Here is a 27,580-nt window from a genome sequence, read left to right as displayed (position 1 = left end):
ATAAATTCTAATCCAACAAAATTAATGTATAGAAATACTAGTTGCTCCTCCGTTTTACAAATTATTTTCAATAAAATGCCCAAATCTAAAAATTAGAAATAATATACTTAATTTCTTCATTTTCCAAAATAGCAGTATTAATATTTAAAATATTGCTTATCTAATCCAAATCATATAAAATCCTTATTATTCCATAACTGGCAACTTTATAATTTAAATATAGAAAATAATCCAATAATTATAAAATTGGATAATAACCATAACTTATCTCAAATTCAATAAATCAAAACTTGCCTTAATTATCCTTAATAAAATAATCTCTGAAATTAAGGCTATAAATAACTATATGATTTGAGACTTGATCATAAAAAGACTTTTCAAAGATTCTGGGTCTTACATTCTACCCACCTTATAAAAATTTTCGCCCTCGAAAATTGATACAAAATGAAAGAAATTCCATAACAGTTCACCTTTGAACATATTTAAGGAAGAAGCAAAAATATCTCAAAATATAATCATATATACGATTTTCAAATACTTTGATTGTCATAAGCATAAGGGTGTAAAGGTAGGAGTGTGATTGCAAAGCAAACGTTTCAAGGTAGGCTCAATGCAAAAGATAACATGGGTCAATCATGTGATAGAAGGGCAAGGCATCAAAGGCTATTAAACAGGATGGAGTTAAAACGACGTGCTTAACCTCCGCACACTAATCTCATATCAACCTCAAAGTTTCAACTTTCCAACTCCATCAAGCACCTTACAAACCCCAATTTCGATCATTAGCCTGACAACCAGAAATCCGTTCGCAAGGATCAAAACCCCACCACGTAACGCTGCACACCTACCGTTTCAGCTTCCATATACACATATCACGTCTTAAAGAACTAACGCATTGCGTCACTACGTCTATAAGTCGCACGCGATATCAAAACAATTCTCGAGTCTACTCAGAAGGATACAAGATTTAGAAAGGAGAGTCAAATGTCAAAGATAGTACTCAAAGATTTGAGAGAATGTATCCAATTCCAAATAAACAAGGACACTCAAGCAATGAAGTTTGCTAGACTCATTCAATTGACAACTTCAAGATAACCCTTGGATCAAGGAAATCCAATAGGATCAATAAGAAGGAGAATCAGCGCATTGGTTTGAAACAAATTCAAGCTGAGTCGATGAAGTATGAGGTTTATAGAAGAGAATATTTCAAACCCAATACAAAGCTCACAGAACTCAGAGCACGATTACAAATACTTTCGAATACATTGTTTTTAAAAGAATCAAAAACTTGCAAGAAAGTCACCTCGCAGTTTAAAAGAAGTTAAGCAACAAACATCCTTCAAAAGAGTAACAAAACATAAACGTGGCTTTGCTTTAATACAATTTCATGTTGAAACAGATCATGTAGAATTTCAAAACAAACTGTACACAGGTTTTGGCTAAGAGCAAAAGTATTTCCTCAAATATTTTAGAAAGATAGTTAGGTGCACAACTCGACCAAAAGTAATTCATAAAACTCAAAAGAAATCAATGCTTGTTCAAAATTTCCAAAGCTCATATTAAACAAGCGTGTATAACATTCATAGCAAGACTGAAAGAGGAGGTTAAACTCTTTTTAGAAAAGAAACTCCGAGACACCAGTTTGCTTACAATTTGATAAAGGAGATAAGTGGTGCGTTACAAACGAACCGGTTTCCACTAAACAAGGAAACTTTTCAAAACCTCATTTAAAATAGTGCATGCCAACTTTAAGAACAATTTCATCAAAATCGAATAATGGTTTCACTCTCATCAGTAACAGGGAATAGATTCAGTTTAGAATTTCTTCAAAGAGAATTCAAAACTTCTTTAAAAATTCAAAACAAGACTCCAAAAGTATAGTTGAAATCACCATTTCAAAAGGATATTAGGATGTACTTGAAAAGGAGTCAAGCCATACAAGAAAGGATCTTAAACCAAAGTAGTTCAAACAAGATTCACTAGGCATGAGTCATCAAACAAGCTTTCAATTGATCCAAAAGAATATAAAAGTCATAAGGAAAAGACAACTCAATTATTAGTAATTTCTCAAGGATAAATCTTTAACTAAAAACTTTTGTAAAGATAATGAGAGGATATAAATGATGCACTATTTGGACACGAATCAACTAACTCACATAAGAATGAGATTCACAAGATTGGATAAATCAAGATCAATGGTAATGCTCACAAACCGGGATAAAAGCGAGAAATCTCCTTTCTTTCCAGAATTTTGAAAAACACCAAATACATACCAAACGAAGATGTACATTGGAACTATTATCAAATTACTAGAAAGTCAAACTGTAATTTTAAAGTAAATGAAGTTCCGTAAACCGGTAAAAATACAGGCGGTATTAGAAATAAATAGTTGTCAAACTGTGTAAGAAATCTTCAAAGTTTCATATATATATAAGTATACCTCTATTCAACAGCAATTTTCATAAAAGTCTCAAAACTGGCTGTAATCACTGTCAAGTAAGAGAAAAACTGAATCAACAATTTCTCAAAGAAATGAAATCAGAACCCGGAGTTAAAAGTCACAGCACGTCAAGACAAGTTCAAAGCTATATCAAGGAATACATGAATCAAGAAGAATTCAAACAGAGGAAGATAGATACAACAAGGATCTCAAACAAGCATATGCACTTAGGATCAAACAAGAATGCATATGAATAAAGGAATAGAGTAGAAACATCAAACTACTTTCCAAGAGGAGTAGCAAACAAGAATTTCAAGTTAGGACATGAAAGAACAGGTCGACTTGAACAAAATCCAAAACACATAACTGAGCAGTCTCGAGAAAAGTTTTCAACGTTCCCAGAACCCGCGATTCGCTTAACTCAAAACTCGGATGTCATCTATGATAACTCATTAGTGCTTTCATATACAAAATTCACTAGTATTAAGCCGGCCAAACTTAATACCAAGAATTATGCAATGCAAGACTAACAGCGTTAATCAATAGATCGTCATGTGCATAACTCTCTAATTCTCGTCATCCGACAAGACCTAATACATGACAAAAGCTCAGAGTATGCAATTGAAGCATAGTCGGTCCATTCCTCAGGCTCTACAGGAAGGACTGCTCTGATACCATAATGTAACACCCTAACTACCAAAGCTCACGCTTCCGGCTGCGGAACTCTGATAGCTCGGACATTACGACGACACTTATACTATTTAATAATAAAATATGAGCCTGTTTAAAAAAAACTTTAAACTGCAATACCATTCCAAAAAATACTTTCGCCATACAACGTACGTCCATACATACCATACAACTTACAGAAACTCATAAAGAGTACATCCATATATATACGTACATATATATATAAATAATATTACAGACATTAACCAATACAATTCCTATCCCTCTTACAGAATATAAATAAGATAAAGGCGAGGGTACAAAAATAATAATCTAAAGCAATACAGAGCATCTCAATACAAATAATTAAACTCTTCATAACTTCTGCGCCCAAATCCTGAAAGGGGGAAAAATGTAAGGGGTGAGAACATCATCCTCGAAAGGGTTCTCAGTAGAGGGTTTTTGGGAATTACTGTAATAGGATACATGAAGATAAACCGTATCAGTGATTATTGACCATCTTACGCCTCTTTTCAAAAACAACAGTTTACAATAAAGTTAAAGTCAGAAATCTTTTCTGAAAGAGGAACCGTTCAATTTTCAAAACATCAAAAGCCTTTCAAAAAGGTTTACCTAAACTGAACCAAAATAGCCTTTCATATTTTATTACAAATCAGAAACACAAAACCGAAGTCAACCATCGGTTCATCTCATTCCAACCACGGCCCTAGGCCCAAACAATCCAACCATCAACCAATCACCACAATCCAACCGTTAACCAATTACCACAATCCAACAGGGTCCTAGATGCAAACACAGATAGGAAGTTCAAGCACCAACAAACAGTTACAGCAAGTAGAACAATTGGCAGTTAATCACAAAGGCAAACCAATACAATATGCACACTCAAACAATGTCACATAGATGCATATGATGCATGCCTGTCCCTAGTGGCTGATGATATCATCTGTCGGTTACCAAGCCAACCCGACGTGTCCGGTAGCTAACCCGGATAGTCTCTCTGTTGCGCATTATTATCATTAGAGGGTATCTGCGCCCTGTCGCCATTAGAGGGTATGCGCCCTGTCGCCATTAGAGGGTATCGGTGCCCTGTCACCTTACAACCAGAGAGAAAACACAAGCATACTCGCTTACAACTTTCATCTCAGCCATTCGGCTAAATTCACAAATCATTCAATTGCATACATGCACATATATTCAACCATGGATCACCATCCATCTCAGCCATCCGGCTCACGGTTCAATCCAGAACCAATCAACTTATCAATAAATACAGCCCTTCGGCTTAAATTCATAATTCATAATCGGCCTTACGGCTTATAGCTCATTCGATAATCAGCCATAAATCAATATCACACACAGCCATTCCGGCTCACGGTTCAATCCAGAACCAGCCAATATTATAATCATACATAGCCATCCTGACCCATAACAAAACAGTACTTCCATCATTCAATATCATCAAATTCATAAACCGGCATTTAAGCCATAACTCACTTTTCTCAAGCCATTTCACTTTGAAATCAACTTTTTAACTCTTTTCAGCCTTGGCTTTAAAGATCTCATTTCTCAAATCATCTCAGGCTCATAAGCCAAATTTACTCAAAGTGAGTTCTCTTTTTAAAACAAAGCCACTCTCGGCATCCTCTTTCTAAAACTTCCAAAACCATGGGAAGTTAAAGATTTATTTCAAAGTATTCAAAATCACCCATCCAACAATGGGATTTTATAACAAAAGTTTCTCGGCAGAGTCCCAAGTCTTTAGGGAAGGTCAACTTATATAAATTCCTTAAAAATTCATTGAAACTCTTAAAATCATAGATTCTCGGTTCAAGTAAATAAAACTGAATTTACTATAAAATCGGCCATACAAAATCACAAGTTCCAACCCGGTCCAAAAATCAACTCATTTGAAACAGAACCGGTTCATTTGAATCAAACCACTTTCAGGTTTCTTTTTGGAACCCATTTTTCCAACTCTTCCAAAATGCCTCAAACTTGATTACTCAATCAAAAGTCTAGGTTCCTTTAAAAATCACTAAAAACTCCTTTTTATATTGAAATCAATATTAAAGCATCATTCTTTCCTTCAGTGATTCAACGGTAAAAATAGTTCAGTTCTAAATAAGCCGAACTCAACGCATAAAGTTCCGTAAATAAATTAAGCTTGAAAACATAAATATTCTCTTAATAAATCAAATAATACAATTTCTCAAATCCAAACCCTTTTTAAATAACTTTACAAACAAGTGTAGGATTTTGTAGAAATTTCGGCAGCACCTCCCCTAAAACTTGGACTTTTGCCACCGGTTCGGGTCCCAACTAAACCGTTCCTCATTCCTTTCCAGCAACACAATACCAGAAAATCAATTCAAAATAAGCTAAATCCAACAATCGCCTCAGTGGCGTACCTCAAGGATACCATTTCAAAATCAACTCAATATCAATCGATTTAACTCATCTCCACAGCTTTAAAGAATCGGTTCAGCAATAAATCATTTATCAAAACCAAAATTAATTAAAGCAATCCAGGCTGAATTTCAAGAGTATTCTACCTTTCACATCATCAAAATAATTGACTCAATTCAAACCAATCCTCAACGGATTAAACTCATATTTCAAATCTTTAAAGAATCAACTTGGACGGCATTATGTTTCACAAAACCACACAACAATTCGTTCATCATAACCAAATAATCCATTCAAACATAATTACATTCATCCAGGATAATCAACATCACATAAGGCTTATACAATCACCAAATACATTATCTCACATCAGTACCCATATGTAATAATTCCGATATATAAAATATAGTTTTTGGAAAGCGCCCCTACCTCAAAACGCAAACCATAATCCCAAACGCGTTAACTGACTCCTTTTCACTCAGCCCAAAATCACCGATCAACCAAAATCTCGGCTCTGCCCGCTTTCTCAAAAGCAGAAACAGTCCCAAACGGCACAAGTAAACCGGATTCTAGCTCCTAAAGCCATTAACATTACGGTTACTTTATTACCCGGAGCAAAATACTAACGCAGGGCTTTCGAAACATAATTTACTTACTGAAATAACAAAACAGAACAGCTGCGATTTCGAACCGGTCCGACAACAGCTCCAACGGCGGCCAGAAACTCCGGTGGGTCATCTATAAAAACCGCGCAGCATCAAAACCTTCTCGAAACTCAAAATGACCGAAATCACAATTTTAAAACCCTTACCGGCAAACTTTCCGGCGACGGCAGAAGTAACCAGTAGCTCCGACGGTGGTTCCGACGGCCACATCAACTTCTTCTGCAGCCATACACGACAGGAGACAACCCCAGTTGCAGCTGGTTGGGCAACAGCAGCTTCCGGTGGCCATAGAAGCTCCGGCGACAGTAGCAGAAGCTCTAACTAAGCACCGCAGAGTTGTAGATCAACAGAGACGGAGGTAGACGACTGACGGGACCGGCTACCAGGCACGGCGCCTCCTCTGCTTCGGCCTTGGCTTACATCTTCTTCTCCCGCTCCTGCTTGCGACTTCAACGACACGGAAAGGACGGGTTCGACGGCCCGATCCGACGAAACTGGCGTCGAGGATTCGGCGGTGGCAGTGCGGCCTCTCTGCAGCGACGGTGGTCACCCCTGCGCCTGACGCGACGGCGTCTAGGGACGGCGACCAAGCCGCGCCTCTTCTTCTCCTTGGCGCGTTCCCTCGCCCTCGGTCTCCTCTCTCTGCCTGATCACTCTCTCTCTCCCTCTTGCGCCATGGCGGCGGCAAGGCGGCAGCTAACGAGGCGACGGCGGCGCGGTGAGCCTCCTTCCCCTCCACGCCAGCGAACCTTTCCTCTCTTTCACTTTCTGCTTCTGTTTCCTTCCTTTCATGGAAAGGAGAAAGGAAACCGTGCGTATTGTGGCTGCTGAGTAAGGAAACACTATGGTGCTACGGTTGGATCTTGGAGGAAAATGGGTCGGGTTAGGGTTTTTCTGGGTTAGGGTTTCATTTTCAAAATTAGGGTTAGGGGCATTTAGTAATTTCACTTAAAATAGGGAATATAGAAATTAGAAATAAATTCTAATCCAACAAAATTAATGTATAGAAATACTAGTTGCTCCTCCGTTTTACAATTATTTTCAATAAAATGCCCAAATCTAAAAATTAGAAATATATACTTAATTTCTCATTTTCCAAAATAGCAGTATTAATATTTAAAATATTGCTTATCTAATCCAATCATATAAAATCCTTATTATTCCATAACTGGCAACTTTATAATTTAAATATAGAAAATAATCCAATAATTATAAAATTGGATAATAACCATAACTTATCTCAAATTCAATAAATCAAAACTTGCCTTAATTATCCTTAATAAAATAATCTCTGAAATTAAGGCTATAAATAACTATATGATTTGAGACTTGATCATAAAAAGACTTTTCAAAGATTCTGGGTCTTACAAATCCCCTTGTAAGTTGGGTTAGCACTTTACAGTTGAAAGCTTGGCGGTGACCAAGTCAAGTTCAGGATTGAGTTTAGAATTCTGGACTTGTCCCAAATAGGAAGGGTAGTTCCTAGGGAGAATTAATGCTTCTAATCAAGAATGATTATAGTGAAATTCCATCATCTTTGTGATGGAGACTGGATGTAGTTGCACTGCACTTAGCAGCTGAACCAGGATATATCTTACAGTTGAAAGCTTGGCGGTGACCAAGTCAAGTTCAGGATTGAGTTTAGAATTCTGGACTTGTCCCAAATAGGAAGGGTAGTTCCTAGGGAGAATTAATGCTTCTAATCAAGAATGATTATAGTGAAATTCCATCATCTTTGTGATGGAGACTGGATGTAGGTTGCACTGCACTTAGCAGCTGAACCAGGATATATCTGGGTGTAATTTTCTTTCTCTTCTACTCCATTTTCTGTTTCTGCTGCACAAGAGATAAAACCGTAAAATATCTCGTGCCAAGTGACGAGACAAAAAGAAAAAGTCTCGTGGCTAGGGATGAGACAAAAATAAAAAATCTCCAGAAATTGTTTCAAAGACCAGCAAGTGTTCTGAAGTGAAAAAATGGGCTAAGATTCAACCCCCCTTCTCTTAGCCACTGAAACTATCAAGTGTCAAGTTGATTGCCCTCCTAGAGATGTTACATGTATAGGTAGCATCTTCACAGGCATTCATTTTTGTTCTTCTTTTCAAGGTATTATAAAATTATAGGTTCTTTCGATAACTATTATACTATACTGCCAAAGCTATCAGGGGAAGGCATAAATTTTGAGCCTGACAACAGCTCTGAATTTCTTCCAATTAGCTATATCATATGCTTAATAAATTTTATATAGCATATACAAATTTCAACATTCAAACAACCTAGGTTGCAGGTTTAATACAAAGAAGGCATGGTGTGTTATTATGTTTTTGCTCATGTTCATTAGAAATCATTCAAACTCATTATGTGATGCCATAATGGTTGGCATCACATAATGAGTTTACATGTGCTCATTGAATTATTACATTGCATAGATAATAGAGAACTTATCTAATATATTGTTTTCTTTCATTACTTAATGTCAAGTTTTAGTTTCTTATGAGTGCAGTTTTAATAAATCTTTTGATTGTTGATTAGGGTGGTGGTTATCTTTTCAAAACTATTACTAAATTATCCTTTATTTTGTAATTTTTTTTGTCTTTTATACACATACTTTGAGGACTCAATTATATGAAAAACCAAGAATAAAAAAATGGAAATATCCACAGTACTCTATCATCTATGTAGATAATTTCATGCGTTAGCTGTTGATGACAGCTATATAGGAAGCTTATTGAAAGAGTACTGTGAACCTCTTCTTGCCAAGATACAATAAACTATGATAAGGTAATTGCTTTAAGTTGAATTATGCAATTCCATTTTTTGTTAAACAAGTTTTTGGCTATTGTATAATGCATGATTTTTTTCATTCTTAATTTCTGTAAACTATAGAATTTGAAGAACAATAAGTTTGAAATTTGATCTTCGCAAGCTTAAAATCCAGGCTATTATGATTGCATCTGCTCGATTAGCGTCAAACGTCTTTAGTGCCTTCAAACAAAAGTTTCATGGTGGTGTTGTCCAAGAGGTAAATACATTATCTATTTTTCTACAATGTTGCTAATTGATAGTATGTAGATAATATAAAAGATAAAAACAAAGAGTGAATAAGTTCAAAAAACACCTTTTACAATTGTATTAATAATATTTACACAATTAATTTTTTTAGTAGGGTTTTTATTGAGAAGGAAAGCTAAGTCTATAACTTTCAAAAGGTTTTCAGTAGGTTTTTCGTTATGATAATTTGTGACTTTTGGTGCTGATGACATTCCTGTTGTGGAAGTAAGTCTATAACTTTCAAGTAGTAGGAAAAATGGAAAAAATTGGATGCTTTGCATGTTTATGGAAAAAATCTGATATTCTATTTTTGATTTCAAGTTGTACAACTTGCAGATAAATGGGTTTGCTGAGATTTTTTTTAGCAATTTTAGAGCAAGGAGGATAACACGAAAAAATATAAAATAAGAGCAAAGAGGATCATGTAATTTGTCAAATTCTATTACTTTTCTTCTTATTTTGACTAAAAATTATTTTCTTAAAATTTTAATGAGTTTCTTTCTCATTCCTTAGACTGAGTGTAATTCTTTTTGAAAAGCTTTGTATAATTTGCTTTACATGCTGTGCTTTATTGTTTTTAAGTTATCTTCCAGTCTTCAGATGGGCCTTTTTATCTTTTTCTATTTTTATTCATTTTAATAGCTGAATATATGGTCGATGCACTAATTGTTTTAACTCCTCGAGATGTTTCATTAATGTTGATCGTCCAATATGATAATCATCTGCTGTTGCTGCATTTAAATGTTGATTAGTTACTTTGGATCAGAATATACATGATCTCTTCCAATTTTTTGTTAACATGTGAATAATCATCTATTGTTTATTTAGAAAGGACTCATCTCAATTATTATTGAGGAAAGTCTTTACATTTTTTATTAATGGAAATGAATGCATTATTTATATTATTTTTGTGCTTCCAAATTCCAAGGATATCCTTCATTAGATTATATTATTTACGTTGTTTTTTTTTTTTGCTTTTTACATTTCAAGGTTATCCATCATTATTTAGATTGTTACTGATGTCACAGAAGAACATTGTGCATTGGATTAGACTCACAATAGTTTAGTGGTTAGTAGAATCACTACTTTTCTTGGCAAATGATATTTGAGAAAAGAAAAAATCTCATTGATTTAGTATATATATATATATGAACTCTTAACAATAAGTACTCAAGGTGCTAAAGAGATAGGTTCTTTTATATGCACTTATGCAGAATGCTTTTGTTTGTGTGAAGAAGAATCATTATATGAGTTTATAATAACTGTATTGATTCAAAATAAAGTCATTCCTTCTAAAGTAAAGATTTTTATTTGCCTTTTTTACTAAAAATAGAGGAGAAATAGATTGTGAAATGCAGCTTTTAGAATTCTAATTGCTTTTGCTTGACCCAGTAAGTTTGAAAGTAAGTTTGAAAATAAAACATGGTGTCTTAACTATACTGTATATCCTTTTCTTCTATCCAGTAAATTGGAAATTTTCCATTTCAAATTTTACTGTCGGATTAAGTTTTTGTTGCAAACTTATTTATTTTGATGTAAATATGTTTTTGTGATTTTTGGATTGAGGTCTTCTATGAGTATGATACTGTTATCCTTCACTATTGTTGACCTTTGTCCAATGCTTGATTTGGATTTGTTTTTAGATTATGATCTATATTTATTGCTTATTTGTTTATTTGTTTTTTTTTTTTACTCTCAAAATCTTTGTAAGAAAGAAGACAAATTAAGATGTGAAGAAAATATACATGATTTCTTATAAAAATATACATGATTTTTTTTCACTCAACAATTTAACATTTTTGCTCTAGAATATATTTGCTACTAAAATCATAATTTTTTATATGATTGTAGGTATAATTTTTCTTACATAATTTTTTACGGTCAAAGAAAATATACAGAGATAATGATCAGGAACGAATTGCTTGATATTATGGCAGTTTCAAAGACATCATAGCCAGGCACAATTTGCAAAAGCATTGTATGGTGATTTGACATAGTATAAGATTTTAATCATTACATGGATTAATGCTGATTTTAGAGGGTTATTTGATACAGTACATACAAACACTTTTTGTATTTCATTTTTCAAAGTTGTTCATCATTTTAAATTGCAGTCACGGTGGTGATAGAAAAATTGGTTTAATTTGTCTCAAGATATATACATAGATGATGTCAAAATGTGATCTTAACTATTCATTTTGTAGTGTTCAAGTTAGTACTTTATTGTAGTTATGTATGTAAATGGCGACTGCAAATAAAATAGAAGCTTTGTAGCTAATAAGTTAATGGCTAAATGCATGTTTGAGGTTAAATAGAAGCAGCTTGATTTATTCTATTTTTGCATAGTTATCATTGTAAGTAAAGCATTTTAATAGGCAACTGATGAATTTGGAAAACTCTAATTTAATTTGATGATGAACAAACATTATTAAAAACAATTAATTACAAAATTATTAATTTGATCTTAATTTATACTTGCTTAATTAATAATTTTATGTGTGCAGATTTGTTATTGGGCCGAAAAGAAAAGAAAAATCCTAAGCCCAATATTTCAGCCTTGTGCATGAAAATATTGATAATATATGGTTGAATTGTTTTTACACCAATTGGGCCAGATTTAAATGTGCAAGCTCAAATCTATTGTTGGTGTATGACCAACTTGCTTGGTCCGAAATTAAAAGGAATTGGGGCACTATGGTTATGTTACTCTTTTAAAGTAATAAAACCCAATTCATTGATATGACTGCATGCTTCCAACGGATCTCTTTCTTTAACACATGGTTGGAATTCAAATTTGATTAAATGGAGCTAATGCCTTGGTAAATGGAAAGAGAAAATCTAAAAATTGATTTGATGGCATTTATTGAGATATGCACGTTACAAGGTAAAAGCATGGGAAGTGGGATTAATTGATTTTAATTGATTATAATTTATATCACACATTACTTCTATTGTTTTTCTTCTTTCTACTCTCTCTTTGTATTCGGTCACCTCACTATCAGAGAAGAAGATGGTAGAAGGAAATAGAGGCTAGGCATGGGTAATGTAAACCTAACCCATTTTCATTTTCTTCTTTAATTACATTGCAAGTTTTTCTCTGTTCTCTTTCCTCTTTCTTTTGGTCTTGTCTCACAGGAAAGGAGGGATGAAGCATGCTATCAGTAAAAATCACAGAGAAGCTAGTTGCAAGTAAGAAGCCATTATGATGATGGCATCAAGAAAAAGAAAACAAAAAGTATGTTGTGGCTAAGATCTTCAACCAAGAAAGGAAAGATTTGGTGAAGAGATCTCAGCTTCTCCATACCAAAAATAGATGATGAAGATTTCGGTCAGTAGAGGAGGATTTCTTGGAGGTATGACTCGTCTCTGCTTTTGGGTTCACTCATCACAGAAGGTAGCTAGGGTGGCTACGTGAAAGTGGAAGCAAAAGTGGAGCAGGAGGAGCTATCATCATCAAGCATGCATCAAGGGCTAGGAGTTCATCTTGGAATGCAAGGCAAGATGGAAGGCTCAGATTGATGATTATTGGTGACCAAGAAAGAACCAGAGGTAATTGCATGTTGGTTATTGCATTCGGTTACTTCTCCTCTCTCTCTGGCCGAACTGGTTTGCATGAAGAAGAAGAAGATTGGCTTGGTTCTTTTGGTTTAAACCGTGGAGGCTTTTCCCTCTATAAATAGGGAGAACAGCCAGGGCTTGAAGCAAGGAGTGAGAGTGCAAGGCACAGTGTTCTCAGAGCTACCTAAGCTAACATAGTTCTTCTCCTTCAATGTATTCTATTTTGTAATTTTCTGTTTAATTTTGTCTGTCTTGAATCTCATTAAAAAAGACAAACAGTGAGGTTTGTAAGAAAAAGTCATAGAGCGGAAAAAGGCAGAGTGCACAAAATTAAAAGAAAAAGCCATAGATGTCTTTAGAGATCCTTTGTACATCTGTGTTGTGTATCATGATTCTGTGGGAATCCCCTTGTAAGTTGGATTAGCACTTTACAGTTGAAAGCTTGGCAGTGACCAAGTCAGGTTCAGGATTGGGTTTAGATTCTGGACTTGTCCCAGATAGGAAGGGTAGTTCCTAGGGAGAATTGGTGTTTGTAATCAAAGATGATTATAGTGAAATTCCATCATTGTTGTGATGGAAACTGGATGTAGGCTGCACTGCACTTAGCAGCTGAACCAGAATATATCTGGGTGTAATTTTCTCTCTCTTCTACTCCATTTCTGTTTCTGGTGTACAGGAGATAAAACCAAAAATATCTTGTACCGGGTCACGAGATAAAAAGAAAAAGTCTCGTAACTGGGTACGAGACAAAAATTAAAAAGTCTCCAGAAGTTGTTCCAAAGACCAACAAGTGTTATTAAGTGGAAAAGAGGCTGAGATTCAACCCTCCCTTCTCTTAGCCACTGAAACCATCAGCAACAATATTGGTAATTCTTAAGGTCCTTTATTGATTTTAATAAACATTTTAAATGAGTATATTATAAGTAAAGCGTTCTATGCTGTTCTGATAAATGATACTGCTGCAATGTAGTTTAATCAAGTTCTATGTTTAGTTCTATCTCTACATGTGTGTAATTCTAAAATTAAAATTGATAAAGTTTAACAAAAGAAAACACATTGTTGTTGCTCAATCTGAAACATGATCTAATAGCTTTCTTTTTTCATATTTATAAATGCATTAGTTTTTTTGTGAAGCTATCTTTATCACTGTGATGCAAAATTTTATTAAAAACATAATACTTTTTCTTTCGGACAGTAGTCTGTTCACAAACTCCAACTGGTTTGCATTCCAAGAGGATAGAATTGACCAGATTGGAACAAACAATATAGTTAGCATGAACAGATTTTTGTCTAAATCCTAAATTGAATTTTAGGCAAGGAGAAAAACTTATCTGCCTGTAAGGATCTTGGAGCTGATGTTGTCATCAATTATAAGACAGAGACTCCGTTGCACGAGTGAAGGAAGAAACAGGAAAGAAAGGTATACCATTCTCTAACTTTTGTAATTGATTTGTGCAATAACTGAAGCTTCTATATCAGTTGCCACTTCTTGTATTGCTGTAGTTTTGATGTCATATGGATCAAATTGTGGAATTGTACCTTCAGCAAAACCTCCACAGATTAAACTTTGATGGAAGGCTTTTCTTTATTAGCATAATGGGTGGAGCTATAGGAGAAGTAAATATGAACAGTATATGTGCAGAGAATGCTAGAGTGAAGGAATTCATCATGTTCAGAACATGGAGTCTGGGAAGAGACAATCATCATAAATATTTGTCCCTTTTCATTTGTTGTTTTTAGTGTTATTTTTACCCTTAAGAAATTTGTGCTGTATATGTTAAAATTTTTTTGGATTCCTAATTTTATTTATTTAATATATATCAATTTCTGAATGATTTTATTTTATCACTCTTGAAAAATAAAATACGGGGCAGGTGGTAATTTTTTTTTTCATTTTTTCTTGTTTACTATGGAAAAAATGTGAATAAAATAATAGCACTTGCAATGCTTGGCAAGATATTGTAGCAATCAATAAATTTGGTTATAACATGCTATTTTAAATGCTATTCTACTACATCAGTTATGTTTTTTTATTTGTTTGAGTTTATACGATCCAACAAAGAAGGCTCAAATTGACAAGTTCATGGTACAACAGCTTGATCAAACCGTTAATGAGAAGGGTTGGTGCAAGTAGAGTGTATCACTACCTGATTCCTTTGGCTTTCTAAGTTAAAATGGCTGCATTTTTATTTGTGTCTGTACTCCATGCATTTTATGCTAGATGACAGGAGAAATGGGTTGCGCTCGCAGATTGATGCAAGATTGATTGTGGTCGTAGCAAGGGACAAGGACTTGGAAAGTTTCATTTATTGTTGAGATTTATCTTTTTAACTATTATTAATGCTTAATGTGTTGAGAAAGTAATATTTAGGGTATAAGTGCTCACATTCAATTTGGAACTGAGACATGTGACAAAAAAAAATATTTTCATGTCTTTTTAACATATGGTTCTATTTATTGTTTGGAAAAATGTGGCATTTGGAGCAAATGATAAAGGAATTGAAAGAATGAAATAAGAATGGGTTAGAAATTGAGACATGAGGTTCATGTTCAATTGCCAATGATCTTTGAATCAAGGGTTAAGGGTGCCTTTGGTTTAAATATATATCAAAGTTTAAAATAAAAATACTTCTGTCTTTGTGAGTTTATTTTTATTGATTCATGAATTTACTTTTGTTGGTTTTATTTGATTGATAAGAAAGAAGTAGGAATTTTAATCAAATAAAAAAAATGGTTATCTTTTGTGTATTGTGATTGACTACGTATATTTGCTATACCATTATATATATATATATATATATATATATGATTTTGCTATTTAGTGATTTTGTGTCTGTTTTGAAATTAGAGTGTCAATTAATATGTTTTTAATTGTGGATCAAGTTTGAGAAATATTTGTAAGTGTACACTTAGTTTTAAAAATGTTATAGAATCAAATTTTATATGTTTATTTTTTTGACGAGATTGAACATCAATATTATAAAAAAAATTAATTAATCAATCTATTTATATACTAAATAAATTAACTCCTCATAAATATGTATTAATTTTTTTATAAATAAAATATATATAAATACAATAAAATAGATTATGTACACAATTCGCGCAACGCGCGGGATTCACACTAGTACTAAATAGTAAATAAGTAGTTTGTTTCTGAAAACAAGACAAGACAAAACACTAGAATAAGATAAAAGACAAAGACACATAATTTAGTGTTCTTATATTTTGTTTTAGTGATAAAATATAACAAATTATAAAAATCTAATTTATTTTCATTTTGTTTTATTCAAAAAATTTGAAAACAAAAACATAATAATAAAAAATATCATTATAAAAAATTAATAAGAATAATAAAAGAAAAAATGAAAAATAAATTGTATCTCTTGTTAGTATCTTTGTGTTTTTTCTGTCAGGATGAACACAAAATATACTAATTCAATGTTTTTTGATACAATATCTCTATCCATGTCTCATCTGTCAAACACAATTTTATGTCTCAATATCTGTATCTCAGTGTCTTGTCCCTGTAAACAAGCTGTAGCCCAATATTCCATACAATGTCTATAGATATATTGGGAGGGTTTGAGTTAAGCTTTTGAAAAGAAAAAGTTTTTAAGAGTAAAAGAGACAAAAAGAAATTTACAAGTAAATACAATCATTCAACTGTCCATTACAAATATTCAGACATATTTAGGTAACCAATAGATATATTAATCAAAACCTCAATTATCACAGCCATTACCTTTTCTAATATATTTAGATTCATCTATACCAAAATTGACATTACTGATATGTGTATTCTTCCCTTTTTATGGCTTCTAATCATACTGAAACCCATGATTCTGATGATATCACATTCTATTCAAATTTCAACAATCATAGCTAACTTTACATGATCAAAACCAATAAAGCCTTAATATTTAAGAGGATCCTGTTTTGTTTAGCTAGATTTGAGTCCATTTCCTTGACTACTTTATATCTCAGAACAATCAATCTACCATTATCCTAGGGATATCATCATATTCTGGATAGAATGTCATTCACAGCCACCACAATGTTCTCGTAACGCCGCCAAATTTCCGGTATATCTTTGTCCCTTGCTGCATAATCCAGCTGCATTAACGATCAACATACACTAACAACAGTCAATTGATAAACAATTACACAAGAAAAGGGTATGTTCGGTTCAGGATAAAAATCAGGTAGAAATTTCACGAATGAGTTTGATTTGTAAAATTTCACATAGAGCTCATCTATGAAAATTTCCACCTGAGTTTTACTCTGGACGAAACATACCCTTAATGAAAAAGTTCTCCAACAAAATTTTCAAGCAAGCTCATCAGAAATCCAGCTTAAAGATCACCTCAGATTTGTCAAATTGATCCTAACAAGGCATTTGCCATTGTTCTAAATCTTTAATACATAATGCACAAGTCAATTCCCCAAATCAAAAAGGCAACATCTAGTAGATGGGTCATAATTTTTCTTTCAAAAATATCAATTTGACATTCTAATCAAAATAAAATTCTCTGTTCTGACCCATGTATATGAAAGATGAATCTGTAAAATCTACTATGCATTAAGCAGCTAGTTGAAGGGGCTCAGACCACTTTAGATAGTGTAATTCAATTTTTAAAGAAAGTTATATTAAAAGACCACTAGGTAATGAATGCATATACAAGCATTCATTCATGATAGCTATGAAAATGAAAATACACCTTAAAGAATTTGCCTAATCTCAACATGACTTACTCTAGTAACATTGTTGAATAGAGTAGTGTAGAGCTTCCTCAATGGTGGCCTCTCAATTCCAGGCTTGTTTTGTATGATGGTGTATATATCCTTTTTCAAAAGTGCTGAGCTCATTCTCAATTCCTTCTGTGCTGCTTTCCATGATTCTAACTCCAAAAGATCCTTAACTTGTAACAAATTCTGTGCATGCCCTCTGACACCACTCTCAGCTTCTTCAATTGTTTGATCAGGTGCCACAAACTTGAACTCAAACGCGCTTGTGCTTTGTGTCCTCAGAATCAATGATGCTACAGATAAAAAAACACCAACCCTTTTGCTCATTTTCAATGAGAGATCATCCTTGTTGGGATTTTGATGGGAATAAGGTTTGTTCACTTTGTTGACACAGCATGATGATGTGAATGATGGAAAGTATAATTGTGTTGTCATGTTTGGTTTCAATATGAATGTTCTCATAAACTCCATTGTTTGTTTTTCAGGGCAATTACCAAAAGAAGAAGGAGAAATATGGAGGCGACCCAAAACAAATTAAAGGTAAAGTTAGATACTTTTTTGGAAGAGAAGTTTGAAAATCTATAAGAGATTACTAGAAAATGAAAATCAACAAGAAAGTGAGAGAAATTAGAGCGAGAAATTAGAGAGTTGAAGGTTATAAGCTAGAGTGAAAGAAGACTCATCATCTTACCCTTATCTGCTAAAGATGACACGCTAAGAATGAGTGAAGGCCAAACTTGTGTGAAGTTCAGGTCACTTTTGTTACAACAAAAACGACAAAAGCTTATGGAGTCAGCATAGGTGTTGCTTATATTTCATTATCCAAAAGAACTTTGATTTAATTGATCGTTACTTGTTAGCATAATTTTTTTTTATTATTAGAAAGATACTATAGTTTTCTCAAAACTTAAAACTACATATATAAAAATGATATAGAATTAGATAATGTTGCAAAACACGTTAAAAATAAAAATGTATATTAAGGTCACCGGTCTGTATGAGAAGTACACATTACTGTATTACAGACGCACCAGATAGATGTATCAAATTCTATTACTCTTCGAATTTCGAGTTTTAGAACATTGGGAGCTCGTGATTATGTACTGTAGTATAGTAGGCTTTGAATGTTTTGTAATGAATAAATTTATAAGGTGTAGGCTATAGTGGCCACAAGTTTTGGTGTCTATGGTGGTTATGGATTTTACAAAATGATATTTTTAACCAAACAAAATGAAAAATTAAAGCATGATTCAGTTCTATTAATAAATAATGATATGTTTATGAGTGTAAATAAAAAAAAATTAGACCATTTATCATATTTTTTGACAAAAAAATGATCTATCGTTTTCTCTCGTCGTTGAAAATAGAGTTGCTACCAATGCCCAAAATTTAAAAAATGATAATATCTAAAAATACTTACATTGCATTAATTTTTTTCTCACATTAATAAATAATTATTTATATCTTTTATTTTTAATTAAAATAATCATTTTATTCTCCAATAAAAAATTTGAAGTCTAAAACTACTGTTATTAATTAAATTTTAATATTAGTCAAGTGAAATTTAAAATTATTAATTATAAAAAAAAAGTATAAGTAGACAATAAAAATATTAAATAATGTGAATAATCGATATATCGGATGTTTAATTTACTAGGTGTGCAGATAATTATTCTAATATTAAAATTTAAGTAGATCATTTTTTTGTCAAGAAATATGATAAATGGTCTAATTTTTTTTTCTTTTATTTACATTCATAAACATGTCATTATTTATTAATAGAACTGAAACGTGCTTCAATTTTTCATTTTGTTTGGTTGAAAATATCATTTTGTAAAGTCTATAGCCACTATAGACACTAAAACTTGTGACCACCATAGACTACACCAATTTATAATTTCAGATAAAAGATTTATATATTGAAAATGTTTTTGTTTTTGGTGACAAAGGAAAGTGACAGTGGTATAGCTCATGCAATAGCTTTGGACTTGCCGTTATACTTAACGGGGAACATTTAGTACTTATTTGGATATGTTAAGTATAATGTTTTTTTTTTAATTTTTTTGTGTGTCTAGTAAACTTTTAATAGTAAAAATAAAACTATAAAAACACAAAAAATAAAAAAAAAAAAACATTTTTTTGAAAATTTATAATTTATATTTTTAAAAAATAAAATAAAAAAATATTTTTCATATAATAAATAAATAAATAATTTTTTTATATTATATACCCAAACATAATTTATAAATAAAAAATCTTGTTTACATGAAATATCTAAACATAAAATTACTTTTTTTTACTATAAAATCTTTTAAAAAAAATTTGAAAAAAAATATTTTCTTAAAAACTCGCCTGACCATAGCCTTCGAAACAAATTAATTATATCACTAATTGAAACCTACTTATTATTAACTATTAACCATTAAGTAACCATAATATACAATTCGATTATTGTACAAAACTGAGAATGTAAACGGGGCTTGAAGTTTCTTCAACATTATTTGTAGGCTTGTAGCCACAATCCATGACATTGCCATTCAGCCTCAACCCAGTCAAAGATATTACTTGCCGTTCAATGAGCCAATAGAAAATTCAGAATATACGCTCTCATATGAAAACTTTAACAACCATGTATACATGTTGTAATGCCACTTCACAAACGAATATATTTTAAGCCTTTAATGCATTTCCACATCATATATATGGAAAAATATAAGAAATTAATTACCTATAAGTCTACAACACTTAAATAAGAGTCTTAAGACTGCATCTGCAACTCTTGTCCTTGTTGATTCTATCCCATCACTTGTAACTAAAAACCGCTTAACATGTCAACAACTAACCTAAAGGTTAACTTAAGCAACAAGAGACACTAAGCAAATCAACATAGCAAATTCATATTGGGAGTTCCATAAGTTCAAAACTCCACAAGTTAGGCCCCAAAGCCAATTACAAGAAGAACAACAATGAAGTTTTTTTTCTCACTAGGAGGGTTCATCTATAGACAAACAATACTTGACTCACAAGCTATAGGAATCAAATGATTCCTAGGTACCTTGTTCAAACCAAATATAAAAACACTACTACAAGAAGGACAACCCCAACAAATGAAGCCTTCTCATACTAAGCAAAGTCGACTACCTGAATCAAACAATCAATGCCTCCACCTTGTCTTATCATAATCAATGTCTAAAGAGTACAAACAACAACTATACCTAATTCGACAAGATGGAGTTAGCTACATGTATCAAACGATACCAAAGTGGCCTAACTTCATAATCAATGTCTAGTTTTACTTGGTTTCTCTCTTTGCCCTCCTATTGAGCTACCCTCAATGATCAAACTACTTAAGGGTATGTTCATGAATTGGGGTCTTAGAGGGAATGACAAGAGAGGAAAGGGCTTCAAGTGTTGAAATCCACCATACATGGGCTCGTGATTCGTGGAAATTTTACATTGAAACATTCCAATGTAAGATTTTTAGCTAAAATTCCCAAGAATGTGAAAACATTCTGCGAACCAAACACCCTAATATAAAGCTCTCCTAACCTCATGAACAAACTGCAAGCCACCTAATACAGAATTCTACTACATTATCCACAGAAAGTGCTACCCAAAGTCACCAACACTTCAATCCTAGTTTCACTTCGTGTCTAATATGTCTACACACATCTATATCCATATTCATATAAATACACAATTCAGAAAGAGCCACAACCATTTGCATTGAAACTAGGTACACTATCAACAACAGTAATAAAACTAATAAAACTCTGCAAGCAAATACATCAACTTTCAAAAGTAAACATGCAATGCACAAAAAGAAAAACACTAATAAGAAGGTTCTAATGGTATTCCACTATGATCATTAACAACCCGCATGAGGTTAGGGTTTACACTATATAACAAGAAACCTATTTCTCAAATCTCATACCGAAGAAGAATCCTTCGCCGCCGCAGGTGGAGCAGCGGTCTTCTCCGCCGCCGGAATCTTCACGTACCCGAATTTCTTGAAACTCTCGATCTCCGCGCCATGGCTATCGTCATCGGAGAGATCGTCGAAGCGGCGGCCGGAGAGGACGAACCAGAGGAGGTACATAGTGGCGGCGACGAGGGAACCGCAACCGAATCCAAAGAGCAAGGCGAGGACGACGCTGAGGATGTCCTTGGTGCGGTCGCGGAGTGAAGCGAAGTCGTAACCGTAAATCCCTGAGGAGGCGCGTGGTAGCGACGCGCGTGAAAGATCGCTGTGATGGTTGCGACGGTGCAAGGGGAAAACGACGCCATTTTGGTTGAAAGGGATTTTGAAGAAGTGATTGTCGGTGTTGATAGTGAGGGATTGGATCTCGGTAACGGTGACGGTGGCGAAGTTGTTGGTGGAAGGGTTGCGGATGGAGTAGGAAGAGATGAGGAAGGATCTGCAGGGTCGTGCGGTGGCGGTTGTGGTGGCGGAGAGGGCCACCGCCAAAAAGATCACGGCGGCGATCGGTAAACGGCGGAGGATTGGGGCCATGGCGAAGAGAGAGAAAGATTGAAAGAAAGTAAAAAAGCGTTTCTTCAACTTTCTTTTTTGAGGATCTTGTGAAGTGCGTTTAATTCGTTAAAAAGAGTTCATTTAAAAGTTCTTAAAAACATTTTATCATAAAAAGTAAAAAAGCAATTTTTACTCTCTGTTTTTGGTTTTTTTTTATAAGTTGTAAAAATAAATTAAAAACAAAAAATAAAAAAATTATTGAAAATGAATCATTATTTAAAAATATTTTTTCAAATGTTTATTTTACTATTGAAAATAAAAATAAAAAGGTTATTCCAGACTAAACATACTATAAAATCATAAAATGTTGTGAAAGATACAAATGTCACTACACTAGCATTTTAGAAAAGATTATTGTTGCATTGTTATTTATGTGATTAATATTTAATTAGAGATCAATAATATTTATTATATAGAAATTATGCTCTTAATAAGAATCTTTCAAGTATATTCCAACTAAAACACAAATAAAAATGTATATCTCCAATTTTGCTCTTGTTTTCTGCTATTGAAAAAAAATATTATTCTCCCATATAAAAGTTATACAGAATATAGCCAATATTCGGTATAATTTTAATAGTGAATAGCAAATTTATAAAAAAGATCCGAATTTATCATTTTTAAACTCTAATAAAATCGATTTTATATTCTCACGAGAAAATAGATTTTATTTCGAATATCTAACTAAAAGTTAATACTTGGTCTTTTTTTCTTGTGTCACCCTCTCAATATTTAAGAATATATGCACATGAGACAAAAGTTCATGGAAAAAATCTTTACTTTGGTTCTAATAATTCTTTGAGTATTTATTCAAATTGGTCTCCAAAAAATTTTGAAATTGATGTTTTGGTTTCTATCAAAATTTAATTATATAATTAGTCCCTAACTTTTGTAAACGTTCGTCACTTTAGTTCTTTTATTAGTTTTTTCCGTAAAACCTTAACAATAGAATCCAACGTGTCATGTTAAGATGTTGAGTCAACTATTAAACACCATATAAAATAAAAGACGAAATGGTCCCTAAAAATATAACTATAAATTTATTCTTATATGATGCCTTAAATCCTAAAACAACGATGTGAAGGTCATAATCATCGTCGTGTGCTACTCTGAAAACGTGTAACCATGACAAGTGGAGGAAATTCGACAAGCTCTTATGGTCAACGAGTTATTGGAGGTAGTGGAGATGGTAGTGCTAGCAGTGCTTCAGGTGACCCCAAATTTGGAATTGTAAGAGGGGAGAATTCAAGATGTCACTATGGAGCTTATGCCATTGTTGTGAAATCTGGAACAGATAAGAACTCAAGAAGACATTTCTTTGGTTGTCCTTATTATAGGGTAAGGAACATTGGGTATGGTATCTTCTTTATGCATTGCAAAATTCATGGGTTAACTCTGATTTTGTGCATTTTTTCCTTCAATGTAGGAGAATCTTTCACACTGTGCATTTTCTATTATTGAACTTTGTTTTTGCAATCATAGCTTTCTCTTTCCCACTTGCACACTTGCATCTAACTCTTCTATTATCATTTTTAACATAAAAAAAATTCTCTTTCCTTCAGCAATAGTATAGTCCTTTAAGACATGCTTGAATTGCTCCAATGTGGCAAACTCCATGTTCAATTGGAGTTGAACATCACCAAAGTCTGCTTCCTCATTAAATTAGGGCCAATCAAAATCATCTCCCTCATTGTCTAATGATTGAGGTGTATTAAATCCCTCTAACTCAAATCCTAAACCATCAGACTCATCACTAAAGATGTCATCCCCTTCTTCTATTATACTTGGGCCAACACCAAATTCTGACCCACCAGCAGTAGGAGTAGGCCTAGCAGTAGGAGTAGATCCATTAGTAGGAGTAGGCCCAACAGTTATATTGGGCCCAGATTTATCATTGGGCCTAGTAGTCTGTTTAGGCCCACCTTTCTTCTTTGCATTATCCCTTTTTTCAACAGCTATCTTCCTTACATTATCCTTTTTTCCAACAGTTTTCTTCTTATCCTTCTTATCTCTTTTGTCACATTTTCTCTTTGTTTTCTTCATGAGTCCTTCATCTTTAAAACTATCGTAGTTATCATCGGTGTCATCCTCAAATCCTGGAGGTGGGGATTTATACGCCTCGTCTTCAGCACTTTCATAGCTATCATAGCTATCGTTGTCAGAAATAGGTTTATCAGACAAGACCTCAGCCTCACTATGCTCATCAGTATCATTGCTATCCTCAAAATCAACATATTCCATAATTGGATGATCAAAGAATAGACACAATTCATCCGTCTCTCTGTCTTTCCTCTTTTTGTCACACATCTCTCTAATTTTCTTGTCTCCATATATAGGATGTAGGCCTGCTTCATAACTAGGAGCTGTTGGGTCATACCAATACATCTTCTTGTATGTATGGTAGTCAAGCTCTTCAAACATTTTCTTAAAATCAAAATAATTAACTAAATCAAGATCTAAAGGAGGAAATCTCTTTAGATTCTCCCATTAATGTAAAGAAGTTCACCTTTGTTATCTTTGACAAAACTCCCCCCATGTTGAAAGACGGGGATAACATAATCAGTCATCTGCAATCCATAAACATGGAATAAAATGTCAAAATCAGAACACAAATTTATACAGAGCAATTTCATATTAAACAACAACTGCTCAAACTTTAATTTCCTAATTTTGATAATTAGACTAATCAATATATAAAGTGTATTTACCACAAAATATTGAATCTTTTTAATGTTAAACTCATATATGCATGCATTACGTCACTTATCAGTAACTGATTTTCATAGTAATGAAGAACTTAAAAACACTTTCTTCAGTAACTAATTTCTACTACCATAAACAGATACACAAGGTAAACACATTCGAACAATTACAACGATGATCAACCATACCATCTGCATCATAATAGATAAGAGATATACTAACCTGACCGGTGTAGACCGATAGACCGGTAAAATCTTCTTTTATAATAACTTCGTCTGGTACAAAGTCTTGAGTCAAAAATGTCAGCGGAGGTCGTCAGAAGATTGACTACCGGTTCATGTGGTGGTGGTTTTCTTTGTAAAACCTAGGGGAAGAAAGGGTGTTGGTTGTAATTTTGTTTTGGGGGAGGAAGACAAAAATAGACTTTTAAAGCCACTCAGCTAACGAAATGACACACACTCTCGTACCCTACTCCCAAAATGCGGCGTTTAGCATAATTCGGAATTGGGACCAATTCGTCTTGGTTGAACATGTGGCGCTTAACGGCTGACTCATCACCTGAATGTGACACGTAGGACTCCACCGTTAGAATTTCACGGAAGAAACTAACAGAATGACTAAAATGACGGACGTTTACAAAAATTGGGGACTAATTACTTAATTAAATTTTGTTAGGGACCAAAACGTCCACTTCAAAATTCTTTGGGGACTAATTTGGGTAAATACTCTAATTCTTTTAAGGTAGAGATTCACGTGCTATTATTTTTATATAAAGTTGATAATTAAAAAATATTAAATATTTTAATATATTTGATTAAATTGTAATCTAATAGTTTTTTATTATTAATTTTAGATAAAGATAATTGCATGTGAATTTTAACTTTTTAAATGCAGAATACTAAGAATCTAAAATTGAAATAATAATATTTTAAATTTTTAAATAAGATAAAACAATCAGAATTTCTAAAAAAAAAATAAGTATAACTAATTTTAAAAAAAATAAACATAACAAATTTTCTTTTTAAAAGAAAAAGATAAAATAACAAATAAATGTATTCTCACTATTCCTGGAAGGATTTCATCTTTGATTACTTACCTGAACACTGAAGAAACTAGAACCGTGAAAGCCAAGAAAAGTCTTCCTTATTTTTTTGTTCCCTTGGGTTGGAATCCAAGAACCCTATAACTTTTTATGTATAATTCATATTCATTCCTTACTTCCTCCAACATTGATGAGGGAAAATGGGGGTGCTTTCCAATAAGGTTGATCCTCAAAACCTTAATCCTGGTGATCATATTTACTCTTGGAGACAGGCTTACATCTATGCACATCACGGTCATCTCTTTCTCTCTTCTATATTCACATTGATGTTCTAGACTTGTTATATTTTTTCTATATTATTTTACTTGTTATAAGAGGCCTCTTTCATCTTTGTTTCAAATTTGGAACATGTTTGATGACATATCAGAAATCCCTAGTAATTCTAGAAGTTGGATTGTGTTTGGTTGGGACAGAAAATTCCTAGATGAGCCGCTTGTCCACAAAAATTTTCACCCCATTTTTTAATTCCAAACCAAACATAGCATTTTGAATTGGACTTCGGAAATATATGAAATCAGCTTTTACCTGTGGATAATTTTATCAAAAAGAGTTTATCTGTGAATGATACTGAAAATTTTCATTTTTCTTGTGGCAACTACTTTTGCATAAGATTGCAGGAATTTATATAGGTGATGGAATGGTGATCCACTTCACAAGGGGTGCAGACCAAGAAATAGGAGCAGGAACTGTCTTAGACCGTCTTCTATTCAGTTTACCTCCCTCTCATCCTACAGACACAACATGCCAAAGATGTGGCCGCGACCGGACAAGAAAAGATGGTGTCATCTCTTCTTGCTTGGACTGTTTTCTCTCTGGTGGTGACCTTTACCTCTTTGAATATGGTGTCTCACCAGCATTCTTTCTAGCCAAAGCTAGAGGTGGTACCTGCACCCTTGCAACTTCCGATCCAACCGAGCAAGTGCTTCACCGTGCTTTCTTCCTCCTTGAGAACGGGTTCGGTGGCTATCACGTCTTTAAGAACAACTGTGAGGACTTTGCAATCTACTGCAAAACTGGCCTGCTTGTATTCACAAACATGAGTGTTGGGAGAAGTGGTCAAGCAGCATCTTGTTTTGCTGCTGCTAGTGCCTTAGTTTCTTCACCACTTCGGTTCATGACTACAGGTATCGGTGGTCTATCGTTGGTTGGTTGTGGCATGTACTGCGTTAGCCGATTGGTTTCGGATATTGGAGTTCGCCGAGACGTAACTAAAGTTCCGGTGGAGAAGCTTGTAGATTCATTGGATTCACCGGCTAAGATGACTGAAATGGCCAAGTTAGACTAAAGATGGTTGCACAGAAGTATGTCAGAAAATAATGTCAAGTATGACCAGTGTTCTAAAACTGCCTAATTTGTCAAACACTTACCAGATGAAGTTTGCTGTGGTATCTGCAATTTTCAACTGTGCAGTTTAAAACTAATTAAGATTCTCTCAAATGATTATCATTGTTTAGCAGGAGTTAACTTATTTATTTACTCTTGCCAACATAGGAGTTGTACTTCTTTATATATTACTATGTTCATGTTTATTATGGAAAACAAATATCTTGCATCTCACAAATTGACCAAGGTTTTATGCTGCCTTTCACCCGGTGTATATCAGCTCAACTAACAAGAATAGAGATTAATGCCTCCTAAAGCATAATATAAATTTGTAAATCGTAAGCACCATGTAAAAT

The 27,580-nt window shown here is 33.4% G+C and overlaps 3 protein-coding genes across 3 annotated transcripts; 1 reads left to right on the top strand and 2 right to left on the bottom strand.

The window, feature by feature from the left end:
- Positions 1-16,432: 16,432 nt before the first annotated feature.
- LOC130943828 (psbQ-like protein 3, chloroplastic) lies at positions 16,433-18,281 on the bottom strand. Its single transcript, XM_057871861.1, has 2 exons — positions 17,569-18,281; positions 16,433-16,929 (listed from the first exon to the last, which is right to left on the bottom strand). The coding sequence occupies exons 1-2, from the start codon at positions 18,031-18,033 to the stop codon at positions 16,834-16,836; spliced, it is 561 nt and encodes a 186-aa protein (XP_057727844.1). The 5' UTR covers positions 18,034-18,281; the 3' UTR covers positions 16,433-16,833.
- A 2,940-nt stretch (positions 18,282-21,221) lies between these two features.
- Positions 21,222-22,148, bottom strand: LOC130955390 (uncharacterized). The gene has a single exon (XM_057882271.1). The coding sequence runs from the start codon at positions 22,073-22,075 to the stop codon at positions 21,491-21,493; it is 585 nt and encodes a 194-aa protein (XP_057738254.1). The 5' UTR covers positions 22,076-22,148; the 3' UTR covers positions 21,222-21,490.
- Positions 22,149-26,041: 3,893 nt separating this feature from the next.
- On the top strand, positions 26,042-27,389 carry LOC130961044 (protein LEAD-SENSITIVE 1-like). The gene is made up of 2 exons (XM_057886686.1): positions 26,042-26,135; positions 26,519-27,389. The coding sequence occupies exons 1-2, from the start codon at positions 26,042-26,044 to the stop codon at positions 27,184-27,186; spliced, it is 762 nt and encodes a 253-aa protein (XP_057742669.1). The 3' UTR covers positions 27,187-27,389.
- The last annotated feature ends 191 nt before the right edge of the window (positions 27,390-27,580 follow it).

The sequence above is a fragment of the Arachis stenosperma genome, chromosome 1, assembly GCF_014773155.1.
Source record: "Arachis stenosperma cultivar V10309 chromosome 1, arast.V10309.gnm1.PFL2, whole genome shotgun sequence".
NCBI classification, from domain to species: domain Eukaryota; kingdom Viridiplantae; phylum Streptophyta; class Magnoliopsida; order Fabales; family Fabaceae; genus Arachis; species Arachis stenosperma.
The sequence above is the reverse complement of the archived record's forward strand: the minus strand, read 5'-3'. Positions and strand labels throughout refer to the sequence as shown.

Bases quoted from the DNA above. Each gene is read 5' to 3' on its own strand.
- LOC130961044 (XM_057886686.1), top strand. From the start codon at position 26,042: ATGGGGGTGCTTTCCAATAAGGTTGATCCTCAAAACCTTAATCCTGGT. The intron at 26,136-26,518 runs GTCATCTCTTTC...ATAAGATTGCAG, and splicing joins TTACATCTATGCACATCACG to GAATTTATATAGGTGATGGA.
- LOC130943828 (XM_057871861.1), bottom strand. From the start codon at position 18,033: ATGGAGTTTATGAGAACATTCATATTGAAACCAAACATGACAACACAA. The intron at 16,930-17,568 runs GTAAGTCATGTT...TCGTTAATGCAG, and splicing joins TATTCAACAATGTTACTAGA to CTGGATTATGCAGCAAGGGA.
- LOC130955390 (XM_057882271.1), bottom strand. From the start codon at position 22,075: ATGGCCCCAATCCTCCGCCGTTTACCGATCGCCGCCGTGATCTTTTTG.